Here is a 24,447-nt window from a genome sequence, read left to right on the forward strand (position 1 = left end):
AAAATAGAAAAAATAGCCGGGTGTCCTGGCACACACCCCTAGTCCCAGCTACTCAGGAGGCTGAAGTGGGAGGATCGCTTGAGCCCAGGAGTTTGAGGTTGCTCTGAGCCAGGCTGACGGCACAGCACTGGCACTGTAGTTGGGGCGACAGACAGAGCGAGACTGTCTCAAAAAAAAAAAGGACTGCTAGATGTGAACTCACTGCTCAAGGTCAAGGTTTAACGATTTGCTCTCTGGGTCCAGCCAGTAAGGGCGGCCACAGGGCACCGATCTCAGTTGATTTATTAACGCAGTTTGCCCAGACAACTATCCCTTAAAGCTCCGTACTTGCCTCTCCCCTCACGGAAATTCAGGGTTGCGGGGTGCTCAGGAACCGTCCTTAAACTTCAAAACTCAAAACCCCACTCCTAGGAAGGGAAAGGGCACAGAGCCCGGCCTAGCCGTGCGCCTGCGTATTGCGCTGCGCGGGGGCGGAGGTCGTGCTGCGAGCTCGGGTCGTGCTCCCAGCCCCTCTTCCCGGCAAATCACGCGAGATCTCCGCTCCTCTCGGAGCTCCACGACGGGGAGTGACGCGTGACGGGCCGCGGGGGCTGGGGCTCCTGAAGGTGGGTCGGGCCCACGCGGTGAGGGAGGAAACTTGGTACCAGGGTGACTTCCAGGCTTCCTTCCGGAACTGCCGGCGACGCTGGCGTTACTGCTTAGGACGCTAGGATAGGGAATGCTAGAGAAAGAAGCAGGGTTTTTTTGTTGGTGTTTTGCTTTTTAGAATTGCTGGGGGTAAGCAACCTCAAGTTTGGACGTAATCGTGTTTGGGGTGCCGTTGGGACTTACATTTAACACATATTTATTGAGCACCTACCTTGTGCCAGCAGAGGGTGGACATAATCCTTGAACAAAGCAGACACAGATTCTTACCCTCTTAGCACTGACGATCTGAGGAGTCAGTTTGAAATTCTGGATTGGAGACGTAGATTATTAGTAATTGCTCTGTAAGTGGTTGTGGTAGTGGCAGCCTTAGAGGATGGTGAGGTCCATGCCAGAATCCCCACATACAAGACTTGGTGAGAGGAAGGAGGAAATCAAAATACCCAAAGGAGAGAAGAGGACCAGTAGAGAGAGTCGGAAAGACACGTTTTATAATAGCCGTGGTTCACAAATGACTGAGTAATTGAGTAAGACAACGATAGAGAAGTGCTTTATTAAAAGGTGTTAGGCCCAGGAGTTCGAGTCGTCAGTCTTCAGTGAGTTATGATTGCACCACTGCACTCCAGCCTGGGTGACAGAGTGAGACCCTGTGTTCATTAAAAAGAAAAAAAAAAAAATGAAAGGACACCTCATAAACAGGGAGAAAACATTTCACCAGGCAGTAGTTCATGCCTGTTATCCCTGCACTTTGGGAGGCTGATGTGGGAGGATTGCTTGAGGCCAGGAGTTGTAGACAAGCCTGGACAACATAGCAAGACCCTGTCTCTAAAAAAAAAAAAAGAGAATAGGTGCTGTAGTCCCAGCTACTCAGGAGGTTGAGACAGGAGGATCAGCTTAAGCCCAGGAGTTCGTGGCTGCAGTGAGCTATCATGACACCACTGTACTCCAGCCTGGGCAACAGAGTGAGACCCCTATATCTTTAAAAATTTTAGAAAGCTCATGTTTTGGAAATGGTACATGCTGTGTTTGATGTTGTTATTACAAGTTGTGCAACCTTGGACAAATTATTGAACCTCTACATACCTCCCTTTCCTCATCTATAAAATAAAGGTGATGATATTACCAACTTCATAGGGTTGTTGGGGAGGAGAGGTTTAAACAAGATAATGAATATAAAGTCTTTATCTCAGTTCCTGGCACTTAAGAATATTCAGGAAACAGACTGAGAGAAGCAACTTTTCTAAGATCTCACCTGGTTAGAACCAGGAAGTGTACTCTGCTCTTCCTAGTTCAATAACCTTTCCCTTTTACTAGGCCGCAAGGTAGACACTCAGATAACACACTCTTTAGGACCAGCACCAAGGCAAATTTTTTTAGCGGAGTCATCCATGTGGTTTTATTTTGGAGTATTACTTAGCATCAGTTAGGGACCCACTTAACATACCAGGCAAATATGATTTGCTGAGTTTTTCCCCACACCTAGCATGAATTCAACACCACTCCCTTCCGGATCTTCAACTTGGTGTGTCTTATTTTAGATGTCAATTTTGTGACTAAATCAAGTTCTTTTTATTTTTAATGCATTGTTTGTACTTTTCATGCTGATAAGCAATATTTGACAGACCAAATATGAGACAGTGGCTTATAAGATTATAGTGCAGCTGAAAAAATTCCTCTTGCCTTGTGATGACATCATAATGTCATAGTGTACTTACTTATTTTTTTATAAATTTAGTGTAGCCTAAGTATGTAGTGTTTATAAAGTCTGTGGTATTGAGGTATATTGTTAAATTATCCTATGTTAGTTAATTGCGATATTTGATACTTGAAAACTTTCTAATTTAATACAGAGGGAGAGAACTTTAATAGTGTACTTTTCATGCTGATAAGCAGTATTTGGACAAATCTATAATATACATATTTTAAGGAAGTAAATCATGTCATTGAAAGTAATTGAAGGCTGGGTGCAGTGGCTCGTGCCTGCAATTCCAGTGCTTTGGGAGGCCAAAGTGGGAGGATTGCTAGAGCCCAAGAGTTAAAGGTTATGGTGAGCTATGACTGCACTCCAGCCTGGGAAATAGAGTGAGACCTGTCTAAAAAAAAAAAAAAAAAAAAAGGAAGGAAAGAAAGAAAAGAAAGAGAAAGAAAGAAATTAGAAAGGAGGGTAAATACGAAACTTCATTGGAAATACTCTTTTTATTAAAAATTTAGCTATTGTAGTGCTATTAATAACCACTTAAGGACAGTTTGGACCCACTTAATTTGGAAAAGCTTTGCTTTTTAATCCTTATGTAATTTATACAATGGTGATTCAATAGAAAATTTCCTTTTTAAGATGTATGTAACCCTAGAAGACATCATGGACTTCTTAATGTGATGAAGTAGGATGCAGGTGGTACCACCTTTAAAGTTTCTTGCCTGAAAAATTGAACCTGAAGCTAATCTAACCTCTAGATCTAACTATCAGTCACCAGTAAGGGGAGGAGATAGAAGAACAAGGTAAATGATACCATGAGGAAGCAATCAGAAGACATTTTACAGACAAAGAAATGAAGAAATAAATCAGTGGCATGAAATAAAAAGGGAGGGAGACTCAAAATGTAGTATGTGAACCTTGAATCCTGATTCTAATGACACCAACTATAAAAAGACATCTTTGAGACAATCAGGAAATTTGAATATGCACTAAGTATTTGAATATGCACATGATGTTAAGGAATTACCTGTAGTATTCTGTTAGGCGTAATAATGGCATAGTGTTTATGCTTGAAGCAATCCATTATCAGAGATGCCTAACTGAAGGATTTTTGGGTGAAACAGAATGATATCTGGGATTTGCTTTAAGGGAAAGCTGGAAAATGTAGTCTTTTAGCTGGGCAATATCATGTCCAGAGGAGAGAATGAATATTGAGGGCAGCTAGCCATTTCTTTGACAACCAGTGAGATTATGAATACAGTCATATGCTGCATGATGATGACTCTGTCAGTGATGGACTGCATATGATGCTGGTGGTCCCATAAAATTATAATGGAGCTGAAAAACTCCTCTTGCCTAACAATAGCCATTGTAACATCATAGTGCAGTTACTTTATTTTTTAATAAATTTAATGTAGCCTAAGTGTATAGTGTTTATAAAATCTGTAGTAGTGTACGATAATGTCTTGGACCTTCATATTCACTCGCCACTCACTATCTAACTCACTCAGAGCAACTTCTAGTCCTATAATCTCTATTCATGGTAAGTGCCCTATCTAGGTGTACCATTTTTTATCTTTTATACTGTATTTTACTATACTTTTTGTATGTTTAGATGCACAAATGCTTACCATTGTGTTCCAGTTGCCTACAGTATTCAGTACTGTAACTTGCTGTACAGGTTTGTAATCTAGAGATGATAGGCTGTACCATATAGGTACCCTTTTACAGGTTTGTATAAGTATCCTCTATGATGTATGCACAATGGTGAAATCACCTAACAACATGTTTCTCAGAATGTATCCCCATCATTAGGTGATGCCTGACTGTGTAAAGCACACAACAGGCTTGATTTTCTCATTTTTACTCGTGAGAAAGTAAGCAAAGCTATTTTCCACAAGTCAGATAGTGCCAGCACTGGAACTTCGTTTTGCTTCTTTCAAATTATAAACCCAAAATAAACTGATCCTTTACTTATTTGGCCATTCTATGTTACAGAATTTCCTACAGGTAAGGATTTAAAAACGCCTTTGATGTATTCCTTTTACAGTCAGCAAAACTGTTAGGAATTTCTATTTTTATAAGAGAATAAAAGAACCTTTGAAAATTTGGATGCATCTCAATTAAGCAGTTAGTGTTTTTATTTTGCCATTAGATTAACTGGCTAGCTCTGGAGGAATAGATCTTGTTTTCATTTAATCAAGCCGTAGTAGGAGGATGCATAGTCGTGATGATGGTGCGAGGATGAATGTGCTTGAATTATCTGAGGCCAAAAACATTTTAGCTCGCTCAGTCTCCAATAAATTTGTTACCATTGGCTACGAATTCTGACTAGAATTTCATATATTCTGGGAGGCAAACTCTAACAAGAGTGTTTATCTTTTTTTGGATCCTAAATGTAATTTTTCCCTTCTTCATTCAGAAACACAAATGGACTTCCTTTTTTATTCTTAAATTTTTGAATACTTCAAATTTTTTCTTATGATTTAAAAATTTTTCTATTTATAGGAGTTATTTTATACAGAAATCTTGTGAGACCACTGCACAGACAGGGCGATGATTGTACAAAGAGTGGTATTGAATTCCCGACCTGGTATGTATTTCTGTGATGAATGAACAATTATGGTCTTTGAAAATTACAGTGCAAATGGAGTGATATCAGTGTAGTAAATTAAGGTAGTCATATATTAACACTAGTAAAGACATTAGAAAAAACACTTTAAACAGTGTAATATTCAGTTTTTCAAATGATAACTTATATCTAGGCCATTTGTTGATGAGATAAGGTATTTTGGAATCATAACATTTGAGATGTTATATTACAAATATATACGGCTTTTGTTTTTTCTTTGTAGCATGTATTAGTGGTTCATAGAATTTTGCTTTGAAACATACTGACTTATGTCAGTGTTGACATGTAACCTGCATCATAGAAACTTCTGGGTCCACTATTGCCTTGGTTTTGCTGCCCACCTACTGTGTGACCCAACGCAGTCACTTAACTTTTCTGACCTCAGTTTTAGTATAGTGAGCCATTAGATTAAGAACTTCACATTCTATTCCCACCTTAGAAATTGAATGATTCTTTGGACAGTAAGTTTGCTTTGTTAAACAGAAACTGAAGATGAGTACACTTTTAGCGATTACATTTCATGCTTACAAATTTTTCTTGTACCTCAGATTTTCTAATTTCCTAATTTTCCAGACTTTACTTTTTTTTTTTTTAAAGTGCATTCATTAAGTTTCTGTTTGCTTCTTAAAATGAAAAAGAAAAATTTACTTAACTTTTTACTTAGGCTGATGTGGTGTTTCTGTTACAATGTAAATTTTAATTTTCATAATTAACAAAGAGCTGGGTGTGATTTTCCACTTACAGATGAGGTGATTTTCCTGTAATGATTTTAAAAAAGGAAATTTGAAGTTGACAGCAGTATTCCAAGAGAACTTCTTTGAAAAAATCCAGAGCCATCAAAACTATTTGAAAATGTTTATGCTGAGTTATTTCTCCAGTTACAGAGAAATTACAAAACAATATAGATTTATTCATGTCTGTTTTAAAAGAAAGTGCTCTGAATCCTAGAGTGACCTTTTAAAAAATAATAATTATATAAGAAAGTGGCTTTTCAACTTTATATTTTGCCTGATATTTTAGGGAAAAATGGTAATCCAGTGGCAGAGAATTTCCGAATGGAAGAAGTCACTTTACCAGATAATATCAATGAAGGACAAGTACGAGTTAGGACTCTTTATCTTTCTGTGGATCCTTACATGGTAAGAATCAGAATTTTGTGACTTGGTGAAAAATAACTTTATTGTCGTATTTTTCATGTCATTGCATCTGAATTTTATTGTGTAGTCCTTATGATTGATAAATGAGCAATTATGTCTTTTTTTTTTTTTTTTTTGAAACAGAGTCTCACTCTCTTGCCCGGGCCAGAGTGCCGTGGCTTCAGCCTAGCTCACAGCAACCTCAAACTCCTGGGCTCAAGCGATCCTCCTGCCTCAGCCTCCTGAATAGCTGGGCCTATAGGCATGTGCCACCATGCCCAGCTAATTTTTTCTATATATATATTTTTAGTTGTCCAGATAATTTCTTTCTATTTTTGGTAGATAGATAGGGTCTCGCTCTTGCTCAGGCTGGTCTCGAACTCCTGACCTTGAGCGATCCACCCACCTCGGCCTCCCAGAGTGCTAGAATTATAGGCATGAGCCACCGTGCCTGGCGGAGCAATTATATCTTGATACCTGTGAATTACAGATTGCCTTTATTTTTATTCACTAGTGTTATTAAGGAATGTTGTAGAAGGAATATATTTATAATAGTGGCACATGTGGTTAGTCACATTCTTCCAAATGTCCAGATCACTTCCCAGTAGTATGTGAAGCTTGAAGATAATAAGATAGGATTGGAAATTCTCTCAGATTTAGTTTACAAGGGAGGCTATATATGAGACCTTTACTCTAGTTGATCTCTTTGTGAAAAGAACAGACTCACTTATGCTAGCTCTAGATAAAGGAGATTTTTTTGAAAAGATGTATGTTGCCTAGGATGGCAACTAATAAACTATTAGGCACAAGGACCTCAGTTTTAGCAAATAATCTAAGGGGCTGGCTTCTTGCTTTGCTTCTCTCAGAGGTCACATAGTCTCTTCTTTACTTCTAACTTCATCTCATGGCCATGACAAGCACATCTCTGTCAGTTTACCTCTGCTACTAAGAGTCTCAGTGCTTAGAATCAGATTGCCAAGATAGGAAAATTGGCCCAATTTTTCTGTTTTTTTAAAACTGTTTCATAGGTTACAGACCAACTACATTCGTTTCCTGTTGCTACTATAACATATTACTATTAATTTAGTGGCTTTAAACAACACAAATAAGGCCGGGCGTGGTGGCTCACGCCTGTAATCCTAGCACTCTGGGAGGCCCAGGTGGGTGGATCGTTTGAGCTCAGGAGTTCGAGACCAGCCTGAGCAAGAGCGAGACCCCATCTCTGCTAAAAATAGAAAGAAATTGGCTGGACAACTGAAAATATATAAAAAAAATTAGCCAAGCATGGTGGCACATGCCTGTAGTCCCAGTTACTCTGGAGGCTAAGGCAGAAGGATTGCTTGAGCCCAGGAGTTTGAGGTTGCTGTGAGCTAGGCTGACAGCATGGCACTCTAGCCTGGGCAAAAGAGTGAGACTCTGTCTCAAAAAATAAATAAATAAACAACACAAATATATTACCTGTAGTTCTGGAGATCAGAGATCCAAAAGTGGTCTCACAGGGCTAAAATCAAGGTATTGGCAGGGCTGCATTCCTTCTGGAGGCTCTGGGAAGAACCCATTTTCTTGCCTTTTCCGGCTTTTAGAGGCTACCCACATTTCTTGACTCACAGCCTGCATCACTCTAACCTCTACTTTAGTGGTCACATCTCTGATTCTGCTCTCTTTCCTCCTCCCTCTTATAAGGACCCTTGTGATTACATTGGGCCCACTAGGGTAGTCCAGGGTAATCCCCCCACCTCAGAATCTTTAACTTAATCATGCCTACAAAGAATTTTTTGCCATATAAGGTAATATATCCACAGGTTTCAGGGATTAGGACATGGACATCTTTGGGAGCCATTATTCTGCCTACCATACCAACCTATGGGTTAGCTGTCCAGGGGTCAGGTGGCCCCACTGAATCCATTTATCTGTGATTGGAGGGAGGGTTGGGCAAGGGCTGCCCCTTGGTGAGAGAGCAGTGGCCACAAGAAGGTACAATTAGAGAGCTTATCATCAAGTTACAAGGCACGTGAAAGAATTGCCCATCTGTGAACAATGGATAGAGTATCTTACACATGGCTTAGGTTCTTTAGTAGACATGCGAGTCAAAATTTGACCTATGGGCGGTCAAAATACTTTTGGAAAATGCTTAAATTATTCTTAAATCACCAGGATCTGACCCCTTGGAAACTTTTAAGCTTTTAAGCTCAGAATCATTCTTTTTCGCCATGTAATGTGATTTGCCAAAGCTTTCTTTCCTGGTGTTCACTTGCCCTTCGTAGTGGACTGCTCTTCACCTTTTATCATTGAACTCCCAAATAAGGAAAGAACTATGTCGTAGTTTTTTTTTATCTTTTCTATTTGCTCTTCAACTAATCTAAAACCACATCTTCTCGTATTTTACTTTTAACATCTCCTGAACCCTTCCGTTTTTTATTTAGAGACTGGTTATCTCTTTTTCATTATTGAAGACATTTAAACAAATAGGAACAATTTTATTATTTTTATTGATGTTATAAACAATTGGAACAGAGGTGTATAAAGTAGGAAGTGGAAGAGTGCCCTTACAAAGGACGGCCTATTGGTCTGTTGTCAAGTAAACAGTAATGTACCAATGTCAATTTCCTGGTTTCGATATTAATATTATGCTCAGCTATTTAAGATGTCAACACTGGGGAAAGCTGGCTGAAGGACTATGTAGTAATACTTTTTAAAAATATGTATAACAGTTTTATTAAGTGTTATTCACACATCATACAATTCACCCATTGAAAGAGTACAATTAAATTGTTTTTAGTGTCTTCACAGAGTTGTGCAACCGTCACCACAATCAATTTTACAACATTTTCATCACCCCCAGAAGAAACCCTGAACCTATGCTGATTAGCAGTCATTCTCCATTTCCCCTCATACCCATCCTCAGCCCTACACACCACTAATTTTTGTCCCTATAGATTTGCCTATTCTGGACATTTTATATAATTTGAAACATAAAATATGTGACCTTTTGTGTCTGGCTTCTTTCACTTAATATATGTTTACAAAGTTCATCAATATTACAGCTTGTATCAGTACTTCACTTCTTTGTATTTCTGAATAATGTTCCATTATATGGATATACAATATTTTGTTTATCTGTTCATCAGATTATGGACATGTAGGTTGTTTCCACAGTCTGGCTGTTATGAGTACTTCTGTCATCAACATTTGTGTACAAGTTTTTGTATGGACTGTGTTTTCATTTCTCTTGGGTATATACCCAGGAGTAGAATTGCTAGGTCATATGTTAATTGTATGTTTAACCTTTTGCAGAACTACCAGTCTTTTCCAAGTGGCTGCACCATTTTACAATCCCACTAGCATAAGGGTTTCAATTTTTCCACATCCTCACTAACACTCATTATTATCTGTATTTTTGGTTATAGCCATTCTAATTGGTATCTCATTGCAGTTTTGTTTTGCATTTCCTTGATGGCTAATAATGTTGAGCATGTTTTCATGTGCTTATTGGTCATTTGTGTCTTTTTTGGAGAAATGTCTATTGAGATCTCTTGTGTATTTAAAAAATTGGATTATCTTTCTTTTTATTATTGAGTTATAAGAGGTCTTTATGTATTCTAGATATGAGCCCCTTACTGGATATGTGATCTCTAAATATTTTCTCCCATTCTGTGGGCTCTCTTTTCATATTCTTGATGGCATCTATTGAAGCATAAAAGATTTTAATTTTTTTTTTTTTTTTTTGAGATGAGATCTTGCTCTGTCACCCAGGCTGGGGTTTAGTCGGTGGTGTGATCATAGCTCACTGCAGCCTCAAACTCCTGCCTCAGCCTTCCATGTAGCTCTGATGACAGGTGTATGCCACCATGGCCAACTAATTTATTTTTTATTTTTTTAGAGATGGGGTCTCACTATGTTGCCCAGGCTGGTCTCAAACTCCTGGTCTTGAGCAGTACTCCTACCTCCACCTCCCAAGTAGCTGGGATTATAGGCACAAGCCACTACGAAAGTTTTAAATTTTGATAAAGTCCAATTTATTCATTTTTTCTTATGTTATTTTTACTTTTGGACTCATATCTAAGAAGGCTTTGCCTCACTTAAGGTCACAAAGATTTAGTCCTATAATTTCTTTTTTTTTTTTATTTTGGCATATTACAGGGGTACAAATGTTTAGGTTACATATATTGCCTTTGCTTACTACTATAAGTGCACATAAGTGTTGTAGTCCTATAATGTCTTCTAAGAGATCTATAGTTTTAGCTCTAACATTTGAGTTTATGGCGCATTTTGAATTAATTTTTGTGTATGATATGAGGAAGGGGTCTGTATTAGTCAGGGTTCTTCAGAGAGACAGAACCAATAGGAGATACACACAGAGACACACATATACACACACAAGAGGGATTTATTAGGGGAATTGGCTTATAGGATTATGGAACCTGGGAAGTCCTATGATAGGCTGTCTGCAAGCTGGAGAACCAGAGAAGCCGGTAGCATGGTGCAGTCCAAGTTGAAAGAATCAAAAACCAAGGAAGTTAGTCAGTGGTGTAACTGTCAGTCCAAGGCCAAAGGTTCGAGAGCCCCAGGAAGCCACTGTTGGAAGTCCCAAAGTCCAAAGGCTGAAGAACCTGGAGTTCTGATGTCCAAGGGCAGGAGAAGAAGGGTGTCCTACTCCAGAAGAGAGAGAGAGAGAGAGAGAGAGAGAATTTGTTCTTCTTATGCCTTTTTGTTCCACTCGGGCCTTCAGTGGGTTAGATGGTGCCTGCCCACTTTGAGGGTGGATCTTCTGTACTTAGTCCACCAACTCACATGCCAGTCTTCTCCAAAAACACCCTCAAAGACATACCCAGAAACAATGCTTCACCAGCTATTTTAGGCATCCCTCTGTCCATGCCCCATGTGGGTCTTCCATTTGGCTATTCATCTGTGTCCTGTGTAGTATCTTTTATAATAAGCCAGTAAATGTGAAGTGTTTCAAAGTTCTGTTAGCTGCTCCAAAAAATTAGACGAGATCGGGTGCGTTCAGGGTGGTATGGCTATAGACTGCTCCAAAAATTAAACCAAAGCAGAATTGCTTGGTTGGTGGGTGGGGAAATACCACCCCCCCGCCAATCTGGTATTAGAAGTGTTGTGGTGAGAGAGAGAGAGTAGGCAAAACACTTCAGTTTTTTCCTATATCTCACAACACTTATTTCCACTTTTCCTATTAGTTGTGTTTAAGTCTCAGGCCCTTGGTCTGGCAGTGTCCTATGGTGCTGCACTTGCTTTCTAGGACTACATGGGAAGTGACACCCAAGCAGAAGCGTGGTGTATTCACATAGAAGCTTCTGCCTCAATTCCCTATTTGGTCTTTCCCCCTGATGAACTAAACTAGACCACCTGGGTCCCTTAATTAAGTAGCCTTCCGTGTTTTCCATTGACATTTTGGGCTTCATGAGAGAGGCAAGAGTGAGCCGCAGAGGAAGACAGCCTTACTGCTGCCCAGAGAAGTCCTTAGCCCTCATCTGGTGGCAGGATGTGGTCTCATTGTGACACTTTATCTTTGGGGTGTAAAGAAAGCATCGTCTGGTTAGGGGGCAAGATGTAGGGAGAGTTTTTGGTCTGAAGCTGTGATGAATAACTGCATAAAAATTGTTTCTTTTCTTTTGGGTTATTTCCATTTGAGAGGCAGAATTGCTAGGCCAAAAGAAATCAAGAGTTTTATGGTTTATATGTTGCTAGTTTGTTTTCCAGAAAAAAATGGACAGTTTTATACTATCAGCAGTATGTAACTGTACCTAATTGGCCACAATCCATTGAAACCATTGAAACAGTATTTTGTATTACTTTTGCTACCATAATGTGTGTAATATTGCTTAAATTTCTGTAAGTAACTCTTTAAAAATTTCAACAGCTTTTATTGAAGTATAATTCACATATCATATACTTTATGCATTCAAAGTGTATAATTTAGTGATTTTTAGAATATGCATAGAATTGTACAACTATCGCCACAATCTAATTTATTTAAAAAAATTTTTATTGATGAATAAAACTTATATGTATTTATGGTGTACAACATGATGTTTTGAAATATGTTTACATTGTACAATGGCTGAATCATTCTAATTAACACGGATTACCTCATATATTACTATTTATTTGTGGTGAGAACACTTAGAATCTATTCTTTGGGCAATCTTCAGGTGTACAGTACATTGTGTGTAACTGTAGTCACCATGCTGTTTCAGGTCTTATTTTTAAATCTGCAATCCATTTTGAGTTGATTTTTGTATATGGTGTGAAATAAGGGTCTAATTTTCTTCTTTTAAATGTAGGTATCCAGTTTTCCCAGCACTGTTTATTGAAGAAACTGTCCTTTCCCCATCGTGTGTTCTTGGCATCTTTGTTGAAAATCAATTGACTGTAAATGCGTGGATTTATTTCTGGGCTCTCTATTCTGTTCTTTTGGTCTATGTATTTGTTTTTATGCCAGTACCATGTTGTTTTCATTACCGCAATCTAATTTTAGAACATACTTAAATTCCTTTTTAATTGCACTTCTTTACTTGCTAGAGAAGAGGTACATTTTTTTCAGACTAAAAAATAACTGTAAGGAAGAGAGAAATTAAGATAAATTTTATTTTCGTTTATTTGACTAACAGTTTACTTAAGGCTACTTATTATATACTTTTTGTCACGGGGTAAATTAGTAAACTGGTTCACAGTATTATTTGACAAAATTACCTTAATCAATATTTTCTTTTTTTAGCGTTGTAGAATGAATGAAGACACTGGCTCTGATTATATAACACCTTGGCAGCTGTCTCAAGTGGTTGATGGTGGAGGTATTGGAATTATAGAAGAAAGCAAACACACAAATTTAACTAAAGGCGATTTTGTGACTTCTTTCTATTGGCCCTGGCAAACCAAGGTTATTCTGGATGGAAATAGCTTTGAAAAGGTGATATATAATATAAAAGTATCTGTTTTATTTTCCCGTGTAATTCTTACTTTGTGCATTTGGTATTCAGTTCTGTTTGTTATTAGGCAAAAAATTAAAGCATACGTTTTCTTTTCGCCAGCTGCCAAAATGTGGAAGGCTTTTTGTTCCTTTTCTACTGTTAGCTGTGTAGGGGAGTTTAAATTTTTCCTCTGAAGGTTCAATAATTGAGTCTGCTGAAATAAACTGACAATAAACAGATTAACAGGAGAAAAAACATTTTAATTACGTGTATGCCCACAGCAGCCTCACAGAAGAAGAAGAGACTCAAAGGGGGGGCCGGCCAGATGGTTGAAGTTTTTATAGCATAAAGGAATAGGGGCTTGAGGCTTTTGGGGGAGGTGGCAACATGGATGGAGAGGGCAGAACCACATGGTGAACAAAGGTGGTCTTATTATGTAGTTAAAGTCTCTTAGGTTAATTAAAATTGTTTTGGAGCAGCCTCTAGAAGCATAGACAAGTTGAATGTGGTGATCACTTTTAATCTCCTCTACAGTTATTAATCTTGCCTGGTTGTGTGATGATATTCCCGGGGAGGGTGGAGGTTCAAGACAATTGCATTCCTTTTGGAAGAACTTACTTCAGTCAGATGAGGGAACTTCAGAGAGAGAGAGAGAGAACCCATTCCTGCTCTTGGGGAGGAGAAACAAGGGACTGTCAGAGAAATCTTGATTCTAAGGCAACTTCTAAGGCTTTCTAGTTTCCTTTTATTCAAAGTGCTCAGCGTGCCAAGGCACCATACTTTGGCTTATGATTTTATGAACTCCAGCATTTGTAACTGTATGTGACAATTCTTAGGTTACCAGAGAATGGCATCATTTATTATATTTAATTTATTTTTCAAATTTCATATATAATATAAAACCTGAGTTGTAAATATCAAAAAATATTTTTTACTAAGAACTAGATATCTCCGTATAATTTATGCCTTGAAGTTTCCAGAAAAATGAGTCACTTAAGAAGTTCATTTGCTTTCTGCTTGAAATTCCATCTCTTGTCAGAAATCCTCAGTTTAGGCTGGGTGCGGTGGCTCAAGCCTGTAATCCTAGCGCTCTGGGAGGCTGAGTCGGGAAGATTGCTTGAGGTCAGGAGTTCGAGACCAGCCTGAGCAAGAGCGAGACCTCCATCTCTACTAAAAATAGAAAAAAATTAGCCAGACAACTAAAAATAGAAAAAAAAAATTAGTCGGGCATGGTGGCACATGCCTGTAGTCCCAGCTACTCAGGAGGCTGAGGCAGGAGGATTGCTTGAGTCCAGGAGTTTGAGGTTGCTGTGAGCTAGGCTGACGCCACGGCATTCTAGCCGAGCAAGACTCTGTCTCAAAAAAAAAAAATCCTGAGTTTGAGTTTAGCTTCTACTCTTAGGTTGAACCATGTGAAATTACCAATATTGGTTTGTTTTGACCTACAAAAAATGGCAGCTTCATGTAATTCAATCTAATTTATGTGTCATCAAGAAAGTTACTTTATGTCTCTGTACCGGATTTTCCTTTTGTGCAAAATGAAAATAATAGCTATCACACAAGTAGATGTGAAGTTTAAATGCTATGATAAATATGACTAAAGTTTTGTACAAAACTTTAGAAAATTTTAGTATTTTTTATTATTACAAATTCCTAATTAGTTAAAGGTGGCTGTTAAGAAACAAATGATATGTGGGAGATATTACACAACAATTTGTCAACTTAATGGTTCTAATAAAATAGATTTGACTAGAAGTTTCTTAAGAAGTGAAAAAGGGATATTCAGCAGCTTAAGTTTTGCCTGTCAGTGTGTTTATGCTGTAGTAAGTGTGTTTGGTGTGTGTCCCTGGTTTCTGGCACAAAGCTCTAAAAGCCTTTGGAATTTCCTGAGTGATGGGAGGGTCTTTTATTATTCATAATAGGTCCCTTTCCACCTCTGAGTTTGTGCTAATGGGATCCCTAGGTATCCTCTGAATGGGGCTGGTCAGCAGAAAGACCAATTGATTAGAGAGGGGGCTGCAAATTAAGCTCTATTAAAAACTCTTAAACAGTGAGATTTGATGAGCTTCTGAGTCAGTGGATGACCACATCCATGTGGTGGGAGTGTGGGGCACCCCAACTCCATGGGACAGAATCTCTTGCACTTGGGACCCTTCTGGACCTTACCCCACTGCCTCTTCATCTGTGTGTTCATCTGTCTCCTTTTTATCCTTTGTAATAAACTGGCAAACATAAGTCAAGTGTTTCCCTGAGTTCTGTGAGCCATTCTAGCAAATTATCAAACCCAAGGAGGGGATCATGGGAACCCCTGATTTGTAGCCAGTCAGTCAGAAGTATAGGAGGCCCAAACTTACAATTGGCATCTGAAGTGGGGCAGTCTTGTGGGACTGAGCCCTTAATTTGTGGGATCTGATGCTAACCTCAGGTAGACAGTTGTCAGAATTAAACTGAAATTGTAGGACACCCAGTTGGTGTAGAATGTTAATAAAAGACCATGAGATCTACAGAGGAAAAGGGGAGAGCTTTATTTTTTATAAAAAACAATCTGCAGATTGGGGAGGCACAGCCTTAAGTACAAGTGAAAGTCTGCTCTCCAAAGAACAAAGGCAGGGTCTGGCCTAAATAGGGAAAGTGGCTGCCCTAGTTCTCAATCAAGTCCTTTATACAAATGAAGAATTCAAACTTGTTCAGTCCTGACTGGCCACCAGGCCCCAAACCAGAAGTCTCTGTCTTACGTTTCTTTCAAATGGCAGGGGGCAGCCACAGTTTATCTTGGCAGGGCAACAGGAACTGGTTTGGCTCCATTGTAGAAAACAAGGTCCTGTGACACTTTTACAATATCTCTCTGAGAACACAGAGTACATGACCTCTCCCTCCCCCAGCTATGGCTGCCTGGTTCTGTTTTAACTCTGAGCACCTCTGTTAGCCATAGGGAGTCCATTTTGTCTGTGGTCCGGGGGCATACTTTCACAAGGAAAATTGGTTGGTGTGGGAAAAATTTCACCTATGGTATCAGAAGTATTCTGTGTGAGAATGTAGTGCTGTAGTGGGAAATTGAGCAGTTGGGGACAGTTTGAAAATGCTTTGGGAATAGATATTAGAAATGAGGAAGAGGAATTCAGAAAGGATAGAGAAATGTTATTTCCTGAACACAAACTTACCTCACATTGTTTTTTTACTGGCCTTACAAATAAACAATTTTTACGTACATGAAATATTTCTGTATATGATATATCTTCCTGTGCATTCTAGACTTTAGTATCTCTATTACTTTTCTATACACCAGATTTAACCCTTAGCCATTTAAAAACTACTGAATATAGGCCAGGCATGGTGGCTCACACCTGTAATCCTAGCACTTTGGGAGGCCAAAGTCGGAGGATTGCTTGAGGCCAGGAGTTCAAGACCAACCTGAGAGACCCCATCTCTACAAAAAATTAAAAAAGAAAAAATAATTAGCTGTTCATGTGGCGTACACCTGTGGTCCCAGCTACTACAGAGACTGAGGTGGGAGGATCACTTGAGCCTGGGAGTATGAGGTTGCAGTGAACTATGATGACACCACTGTGCTCTAGCTTGGGCAACAGTGAGACCCTCTTGTCTCAAAAACAAACAAACAAATAAAACCTACTGAATGTAAACTACCATTTTATTTCTTTGTGGCAGTTGAACTATAAATCAAACTAAAGTGGTAGATCTTAATTACTTTTGGTGGTTTGTTAGATTTTTACCAAAATTACTAAATTCTTTAAGAAATTATTATAACACCTTTGTGGTAGGGAGTCTTTCTATATAATTTTCTTTGGTTCTCTCTAACTTTACAATAAGAAAGCAGACACAGAAAAATAAGAGCAATATAATTAATTAATGATGGGGCATAGTAATCACATAGACATAAATTATCAATTGAAAGACACCTCATTTTATTCTGTAATTAAACTGTAAGAAATTGTATTACATAGGCCGGGCGCGGTGGCTCACGCCTGTAATCCTAGCTCTCTGGGAGGCCGAGGCAGGCGGATTGTTTGAGCTCGGGAGTTCGAAACCAGCCTGAGCAAGAGCGAGACCCCGTCTCTACTAAAATTAGAAAGAAATTAATTGGACAACTAAAAATATATAGAAAAAATTAGCCGGGCATGGTGGCGCATGCCTGTAGTCCCAGCTGCTCGGAAGGCTGAGGCAGGAGGATCGCTTGAGCCCAGGAGTTTGAGGTTGCTGTGAGCTAGGATGACGCCACGGCACTCTAGCCCAGGCAACACAGTGAGACTCTGTCTCAAAAAAAAAAAAATTGTATTACACCTTCCTTACATTTTTATCATACATTTTAAGCATCAGTAATGAGAACTGTTGGAGTTTGAGTTAATTTTTATAGGTAAATGTTTACTTTTGGAATTGCTCAGAGATTTAAAAACTTTTGAACTTTGCCTAGTGTTTTCCTGTTAAGTATTTCCTCCTTTTGATATACTTGGAGCATTAACAAGAAACAATATTTAGTCTCTTCTATGTGGGAATTCTTTTTTAAAGTTTTTTTTTTTAATATAAAGAGAAGTAATACTGTTTTTCAGTCTTTACAAATAAATTATAGAATTTTAACAAGACTGAAGAATGGTTTACTCTTCCAGGAACCATATTGGGTTGTTTATTAGTCCTCTTAGGCTGCCATAACAAAATACCACAGGTTTGGGTGGCTTAAGCAATGGAAATTTATCTTCTCACAGTTCTGGAAGCTACAAGTCCAAGATCAAGGTGCTAGAAAATTTGATTTCTGATGAGCCCTCGCTTCCTGGCTTGTAGATTGCCACCTTCTTGCTGTGTCCTCATGTGGTCTTTCCTTTGTGTGTGTGCGCAGAGAGAGAAAGATCACTTGTATTTCTTCTTCTTATAAGGACACAAGTCTTACTGGATTAGGACTCCATTCTTATGACCTCATTTAACCTTAAATTATTTCCTTAAAGGCCCTATCTCCAAATAAAGTCATATTGGGGGTTAAGGCTTTAACATGAATTTTGCAGGGGACCACAATTCAGTCCATAACAGGTTATCTCTACCTTGTTGTCTTAAAACAGGAATTTCTAATATTGTTTTTTAAAAGTATATATTTTATTTTAGGTAGACCCACAACTTGCCGATGGACACCTTTCATATTTTCTTGGAGCTATAGGTATGCCTGGTTTGACATCCTTGATTGGGATACAGGAAAAAGGTCATATAACTGCTGGATCTAATCAGACAATGGTTGTGAGTGGGGCTGCAGGTGCCTGTGGATCCTTGGCTGGGCAGGTAAACTTTCTGAGAATTATTTGATTATTATTGGAATTCATAATTGAATCTCTGGATACATGTATTTAATTTAAAATTTAAAATTGAACAAATTTATAATATTATTTCATTTCTGGTAGAAACGGTGTTATTATTACCTACTTATACTCTCTTAATAACAATATGAAAAAATATAGATTTTTTTTTTATTCTCTATTAACCAAAAATGGATGTGGTGAATGCTGGAGCATTGCTTTTATCAATATAAGGAAAAGAATCATTGGAGAACTTGTCTGGAATTCCATAAATTAAACAAACAAGCCGAGCATGGTGGCACACGCCTGTAGTCCCAGCTACTTGGGAGGTTGAGGCAGGAGGATTGCTTGAGCCCAGGAGTTCGAGGCTGCAGGGAGCTGTGATGACACCACTACATTCTATCCAGGGCAACAGTGAGACCTGTCTCAAAAAAATAAAACAAACAAACTCATATTTTAAAAAAATGTTCTCAAATAAGACAGCACATACTGAGTTCTAGAAATGTAGTAAACATTTTGATAGACTTTTATAAAGTTCATTCTTTTATAAATAATGGCCTTTCTAGTGTGAAACCATTGAAACAAAACTTTTAGCTGTGATTTTAGTTCCTCACAAGCCTGGAAAAATATTGAATTGTTAAGATAGTGATATTTTGGGTCTGACTGTTCCTTTTTATGAAGTCAGATTTAAATTGTGAGATTTTTAGCATTCAAATTATAGACAGCCCTTGACTTAAGATGGTTTGGTTTAGCTTTTTTAAAATTTTACAATGATGCAAAAGCTGTACGCACTTAGTAGAAACAGTATGTCGAAGTTTGTATTGTGATCTTTGCCTGGACTAGGATATGCGATGCTCTCTCTTGCAGCAGCAAGCCATGGCTCCCAGTGAGCCACGTGATCATGAGGGTAAACAACTCATACTCTACAACAGTGGGTCCCCAACCTTTTTGGCAGCAGGGACTGGTTTCATGGAAGACAGTTTTTCCACAGACAGGGATGGCAGGGCAGTGGGGGAGGCAAGGGGGCAGAGTGGAGCTCAGGCGGTGATGCAAGCGATGGGGAGTGGCTGCAAATACAGATGAAGCTTCCCTAGCTCACCTGGCTGCTCACCTCCTGATGTGCTGCGGGTTCCTAAGTTTCATGGAAGACAATTTTTCCATGGACAGGTGGGGTTGGGGGGATGCAGAGCTTGCGGGGCATGGAGCTCTTGTCAGACGGTGATGCGAGGCCCAGTTCCTGACAGGCCATGGACCAGTACTGGGCCTCAGCCCTGGGAGAGGAGGGACTGCAGCCCTAAAATGTATTGTGTTGCCAGATGATTTTGCCCAAGTGTAGGGTGATGTAAATGTTCTGAGCACTTTTAAGGTAGGCTGGGCTAAGCTATGATACTCAGTAGGTTAGGTGTATTAAATGCATTTTTGACTTATGATATTTACAACTAACGATGTGTTTATTGGGACATAACCTCATCTTAAGTTGGGGAGCATTTGTAAGACTAATTTTATTCAATTAAAGGATGACATTTTGTCTGCCTTCAGTTCTTTTGTTTTCAAATTACTTTTAGTTAAAAACAGTGTAATCTAACCTAAATTGTGATGAACACTCTCACATACTGGTAATATCTTATATAAGTTCACATTTTTACATTTAAATGTGATGGTATAAAACCATTTAATTTTCAAAAATTTTCCCCCTAGATTGGCCATTTGCTGGGTTGTTCCAGAGTACTAGGAATTTGTGGAACACATGAGAAATGCCTCCTTTTGACCTCAGAACTGGGCTTTGATGCTGCAATTAATTACAAAAAAGGGAATGTGGCAGAACAACTTCATGAATTATGCCCAGCTGGAGTGGATGTTTACTTTGATAATGTTGGCGGTGACATCAGTGATACAGTGATAAGTCAGGTTGTTTGCTATTTCGCTTGCAAATTTAATACTGCTTTTTATTTGCTGTGTTATCTTTTTATGTAATAACGAGAAAAAAACCTCCATAAAATTGTAGGGTTTATTGTGACAACGTGACAGCTGGTATTTGTTGTACAAAAGCACTTGCCGATATCTGCTTCCATTTGCTTGCAGATTTGCACCATGAACTTCAATTTTAGTTCTTTGCTAGCAATATTGTATTTTTTACCTTCAGTTTATATTTGTGAAAAATTACAGTTGCATTGTTGAAATGGTGAAGTTCTGACCCCTAACTCATCATTGACCAACTCATAGCCATGGCTCCAGACTTTGGGTAGGGAATGGGTTTTCACAGATTGCAGGTATTTACATATTTTTATTAACAATGTTATAAAATGTCAGCATGAACTATTAACATTGCATAGTCCTTTACTCTGTGTAAAATTATTTGCAGTTGAGGTTAAATTATTTAAATATAAAGAAATACACTACTACTATTACTACTACTACTGCTACTACTACTGCTACTACTACTACTAAAAGTAGCAACAACTACTAATGTAATTCTTTTGCTGATTACCAAACCTGATTTGCCTCTGTGTTCCTTTGGAGTAGACTTGTTTCTGGTTAATTAAAACTATTAAATACGTATAATGGGTAAATCTTCAAAATGAACTCAATTGACAATAAAGGATTAAATATAATAGTCAAGGAGGCTTTCATTGAGGCAGCCATAAAATCAGTAAACATAGGGAAGATCTATATCTTAGGCTATAATCATCAGTTTTCTCTGTACAGATGAATCAGAACAGCCACATCATCCTGTGTGGTCAAATTTCTCAGTACAACAAAGATGTCCCTTATCCTCCACCACTGCCCCCTGCAATAGAGGCAATCCAGAAAGAAAGAAACATCACAAGGTATGTTTTTCCCCTTTGCCATCATTACCAGGTTCAATGGAGCTTAAATAGCATAGATATATAGAAATGTATTGTTCTTCATATACACTTTTTCCTTATTAAATAAAACTAGAAAATATACATTTTTAAGCTGGTTCAATATTTAGGTTTTGCTTAACTACTTACTTAAAAACTGATACTTAATGGCTTTGACTGGCCTGGCTTAGGTCACATGAGGGTAGGGAAAGGATGTTACCCACAAAGGAAAAATCACAGTGCTATTACCAAATGGAGTTTTAGGTGCTGGGCAGACAAAAACAATGGAAGTCTTCTACATTTACACCTGTAGCTGCATCTACAACTATATCTGACCAGATTTAGTGTGATTAAGTCCTGATATTTTAAGGATTAATCTGGAATGATATGATCTTTGATTGTCAGTCCTGTTACATTCTCTGATCATTATCCTTTTCTTCCCCACTGCAGGGAAAGATTTCTGGTGTTAAATTATAAGGACAAATTTGGGCCTGGCATCCTACAGCTGAGTCAATGGTTTAAGGAAGGAAAACTAAAGGTAGAATTTACATCTATTCTTTATCAGTATAATTCTTCCTGCTACTTGATATAATTTTTTATTATTTGAATTTATTATAGCAAACACATTAGTTTCAGTATTAAAATTCCTATAAAAGAAAAGAGTACTGAATATTACAAATTTTGCCTCCCAGATGAGTGTAACCTGGTTGAGAAACCCTTGCATATTATTCCCTTTATCTAAAATTTTTTTGAGCTTTACGTTCTACAGATTATATTATAAAATCAATAGGTTTCTTCCCCCAATATAAAATTGTAATATTCATTAATTTAATAATTATTTATGGAATGCTACCATGTGTTAGAAGCTGTGTTTTCTCAAAACTCATGTAAGCACCTTCCAGTACCCCTACCTCTTCTCCACCATACTTCTTTCCTGCCCTCCCTGGACTTTCTGATATATCTCTTAGTTGTTGGTTGAAAATCAAGAGTTATTAATATTAATCTGGGGTCCAGATACCCTGACCTAGGATTATTTTTTGGAGACAGGGTCTCACTCCATTACCTAGGCTAGAGTGTTGCGGCATCATTATAGCTCACTGCAACCTCAACTCCTGGGCTCAAGTGATCCTCTTGCCTCAGCCTCTCAACCTGGGACTATAGGCACACACCACCACACCGAGCTAATTTTTCTATTTTTTTGTGGAGATGGGGTCTCTCTATGTTGCTCAGTCTGGTCTTGGATTCCTGGCCTCAAGTGATCCTCCTGCGTCAGCCTCCCAAAGTGCTAGGATTATGGGTGTGAGCCGCTGCACCTGGCCTGACCTAGGATGTTCTTGAAATGTGCAAAGTTATATATGCTATGTGCTTATGTACTTTTTTTTTTTTGAAAAGAGGGCATATAGTTCGTGATCTGTTACTAATTGAAGATTTGATAATGGGAAAATAGGATTTTATTTTTAAAAATTAACTTTTCTGGGCTACCTACATGGAATAAAGAATATCTACGTTTAGACAGAAAGTGCTAAGTAGTTTTGCTGCCTTTTGCCAAAATGGAAACTATTATAGAAACACTGAAGTTTAAAGAATACTAAATCTAGCTATTTTGATTTACAGATCAAAGAGACTGTGATAAATGGATTGGAAAATATGGGAGGTAAGATGATTTTGGATTTACTTATTACAGTACATATGTGTTCAGCACAAATATTCCTTTTTTTCTTTTAATGCTATCTCTTTTAATGCTAGTATTTTTTCTTTTTTAATAATTTATTTCTGCCCTGTAAAACTGTCTTAGATAGGGGTTTCCTTACGTATCTTAATCAAACTCCATAAAAGTTCAACTTAGTGGTATTTTAAGAGGTATTCTTTTCACATTTCAAATCATAAAATAAGTATTTCTTTAGTTTTTCAAACAGCTTATAAAGAATGTAAGAATTGTGAAAGTTATTTAGCCTCTAGGTAACTTTTCCAGATTAAATGGTTCTCAGGCATCAAAAGATTAACCAAATTTTCAATTTTTAATTTTTTTTTTGCCTTACAGAGATTTAGACATTCTCTTTCACTCATTTCAAATGAAAAAGATTAAATCAAACTGATCTTTTTCCTTTTCCAGAAAAAGAATTTAGTATACTTGGTTAATATGTTTACTAAAGATAAATTTCATCATTTGGTGTAACAAATCTATATTACAGTTATTGACTTAATAAAACTTTATGATTAGATTTCTAATTTGTGATAGTTATTTAAAAATTGTTTTCATTGACATTTTATTCCCATATTTATTTGCCTCTAGTCTTCAAACACTGTAACAGTTAACATTGATGCAGACATCAATTAGACATTTCTAGGTTAGGTTAAAACAATTTTTTAAGATGTTAATTGGGTTGGTTTTTGCTGTGACTTTGCCTGTGTTTTACATGAGGTTTCTTTTCATGACAGTTTTCTTCTGTGTTTTATATTAAAATCATTGAAGAAATTATTCAAACTAATTTTGTGTCTGATCTTCTGAAAACAGTATGATAATGACATTTATCTTTTCAGATAAATTAGTTTTTTTTTTCTTTCCAGCTGCATTCCAGTCCATGATGACGGGAGGTAACATTGGAAAGCAGATAGTTTGCATTTCAGAAGAAATCTCTCTGTAGTCTCTGTAAATGTCTTTGTCAAGGAAATCACAGATTTCCATTTTGCACAGATTTTTAAGATACATTTAAAAAAACACCTTAGAATACAGATAGCTCTTGATTTAAATGTTATCATAGATGTTATTTTCTTAGTTGCATAATTCCTGTATCTTCAATATCATATATCCACTGTAAACCAATATATAATTATTTACAAAACAGACTGATGTTAACATGATTGTTTTTTCTTTTTTTGCTAAAACTAATACATGCTATTTGTATCAGATATTCTGAAACTACTGGAGATGTAACTGTTAATGGATTATACACAATAGATTTTTAAAATTAATAACCTTTATTAATTTAAAATAGAATTCTTGAGAGGTACTTAGTAAACATTTGTTGAACTGGAAATGTTTTACACAATTCTTGATGTAAGAATAGAATTGGGATGGCCTTTCCATATTGTAGATAGAAAAGAGACTTACTGGTATGATGTGTATATAGAAATTGAGTTGAGGGTTGAGGGTATCAGAGCTGTGGAACAGTTTTTGGGATAGAACAGAGGCTTTGGGTTGGGGATAGTATGAGAATATAAATAACTGAAGTTGGTTAAGTTGATAGACCACCAGATATAATCCAGAGGATGGA

General features: G+C 37.7%; 1 protein-coding gene across 1 annotated transcript; it reads left to right on the top strand.

Moving 5' to 3' along the window:
* Nucleotides 1–453: 453 nt before the first annotated feature.
* Nucleotides 454–24,124, top strand: PTGR2 (prostaglandin reductase 2). The gene is made up of 10 exons (XM_012656108.1): nucleotides 454–605; nucleotides 4,850–4,934; nucleotides 5,994–6,112; nucleotides 12,843–13,034; nucleotides 18,145–18,315; nucleotides 20,028–20,237; nucleotides 21,036–21,157; nucleotides 21,623–21,710; nucleotides 22,787–22,826; nucleotides 23,741–24,124. The coding sequence occupies exons 2-10, from the start codon at nucleotides 4,898–4,900 to the stop codon at nucleotides 23,815–23,817; spliced, it is 1,056 nt and encodes a 351-aa protein (XP_012511562.1). The 5' UTR covers nucleotides 454–605; nucleotides 4,850–4,897; the 3' UTR covers nucleotides 23,818–24,124.
* The last annotated feature ends 323 nt before the right edge of the window (nucleotides 24,125–24,447 follow it).

The sequence above is a fragment of the Propithecus coquereli genome, unplaced genomic scaffold (genome assembly GCF_000956105.1).
Source record: "Propithecus coquereli isolate 6110/MARCELLA unplaced genomic scaffold, Pcoq_1.0 Scaffold5, whole genome shotgun sequence".
NCBI classification, from domain to species: Eukaryota; Metazoa; Chordata; class Mammalia; order Primates; family Indriidae; genus Propithecus; species Propithecus coquereli.

What these genes read in the sequence shown, in the direction of transcription:
- PTGR2 (XM_012656108.1), top strand. Translation starts at nt 4,898, where the DNA reads ATGATTGTACAAAGAGTGGTATTGAATTCCCGACCTG. An exon ending in GGTATTGAATTCCCGACCTG is followed by an intron (nt 4,935 to 5,993) that starts GTATGTATTTCT and finishes CTGATATTTTAG; the next exon opens with GGAAAAATGGTAATCCAGTG. An exon ending in TGGATTGGAAAATATGGGAG is followed by an intron (nt 22,827 to 23,740) that starts GTAAGATGATTT and finishes TTTTCTTTCCAG; the next exon opens with CTGCATTCCAGTCCATGATG.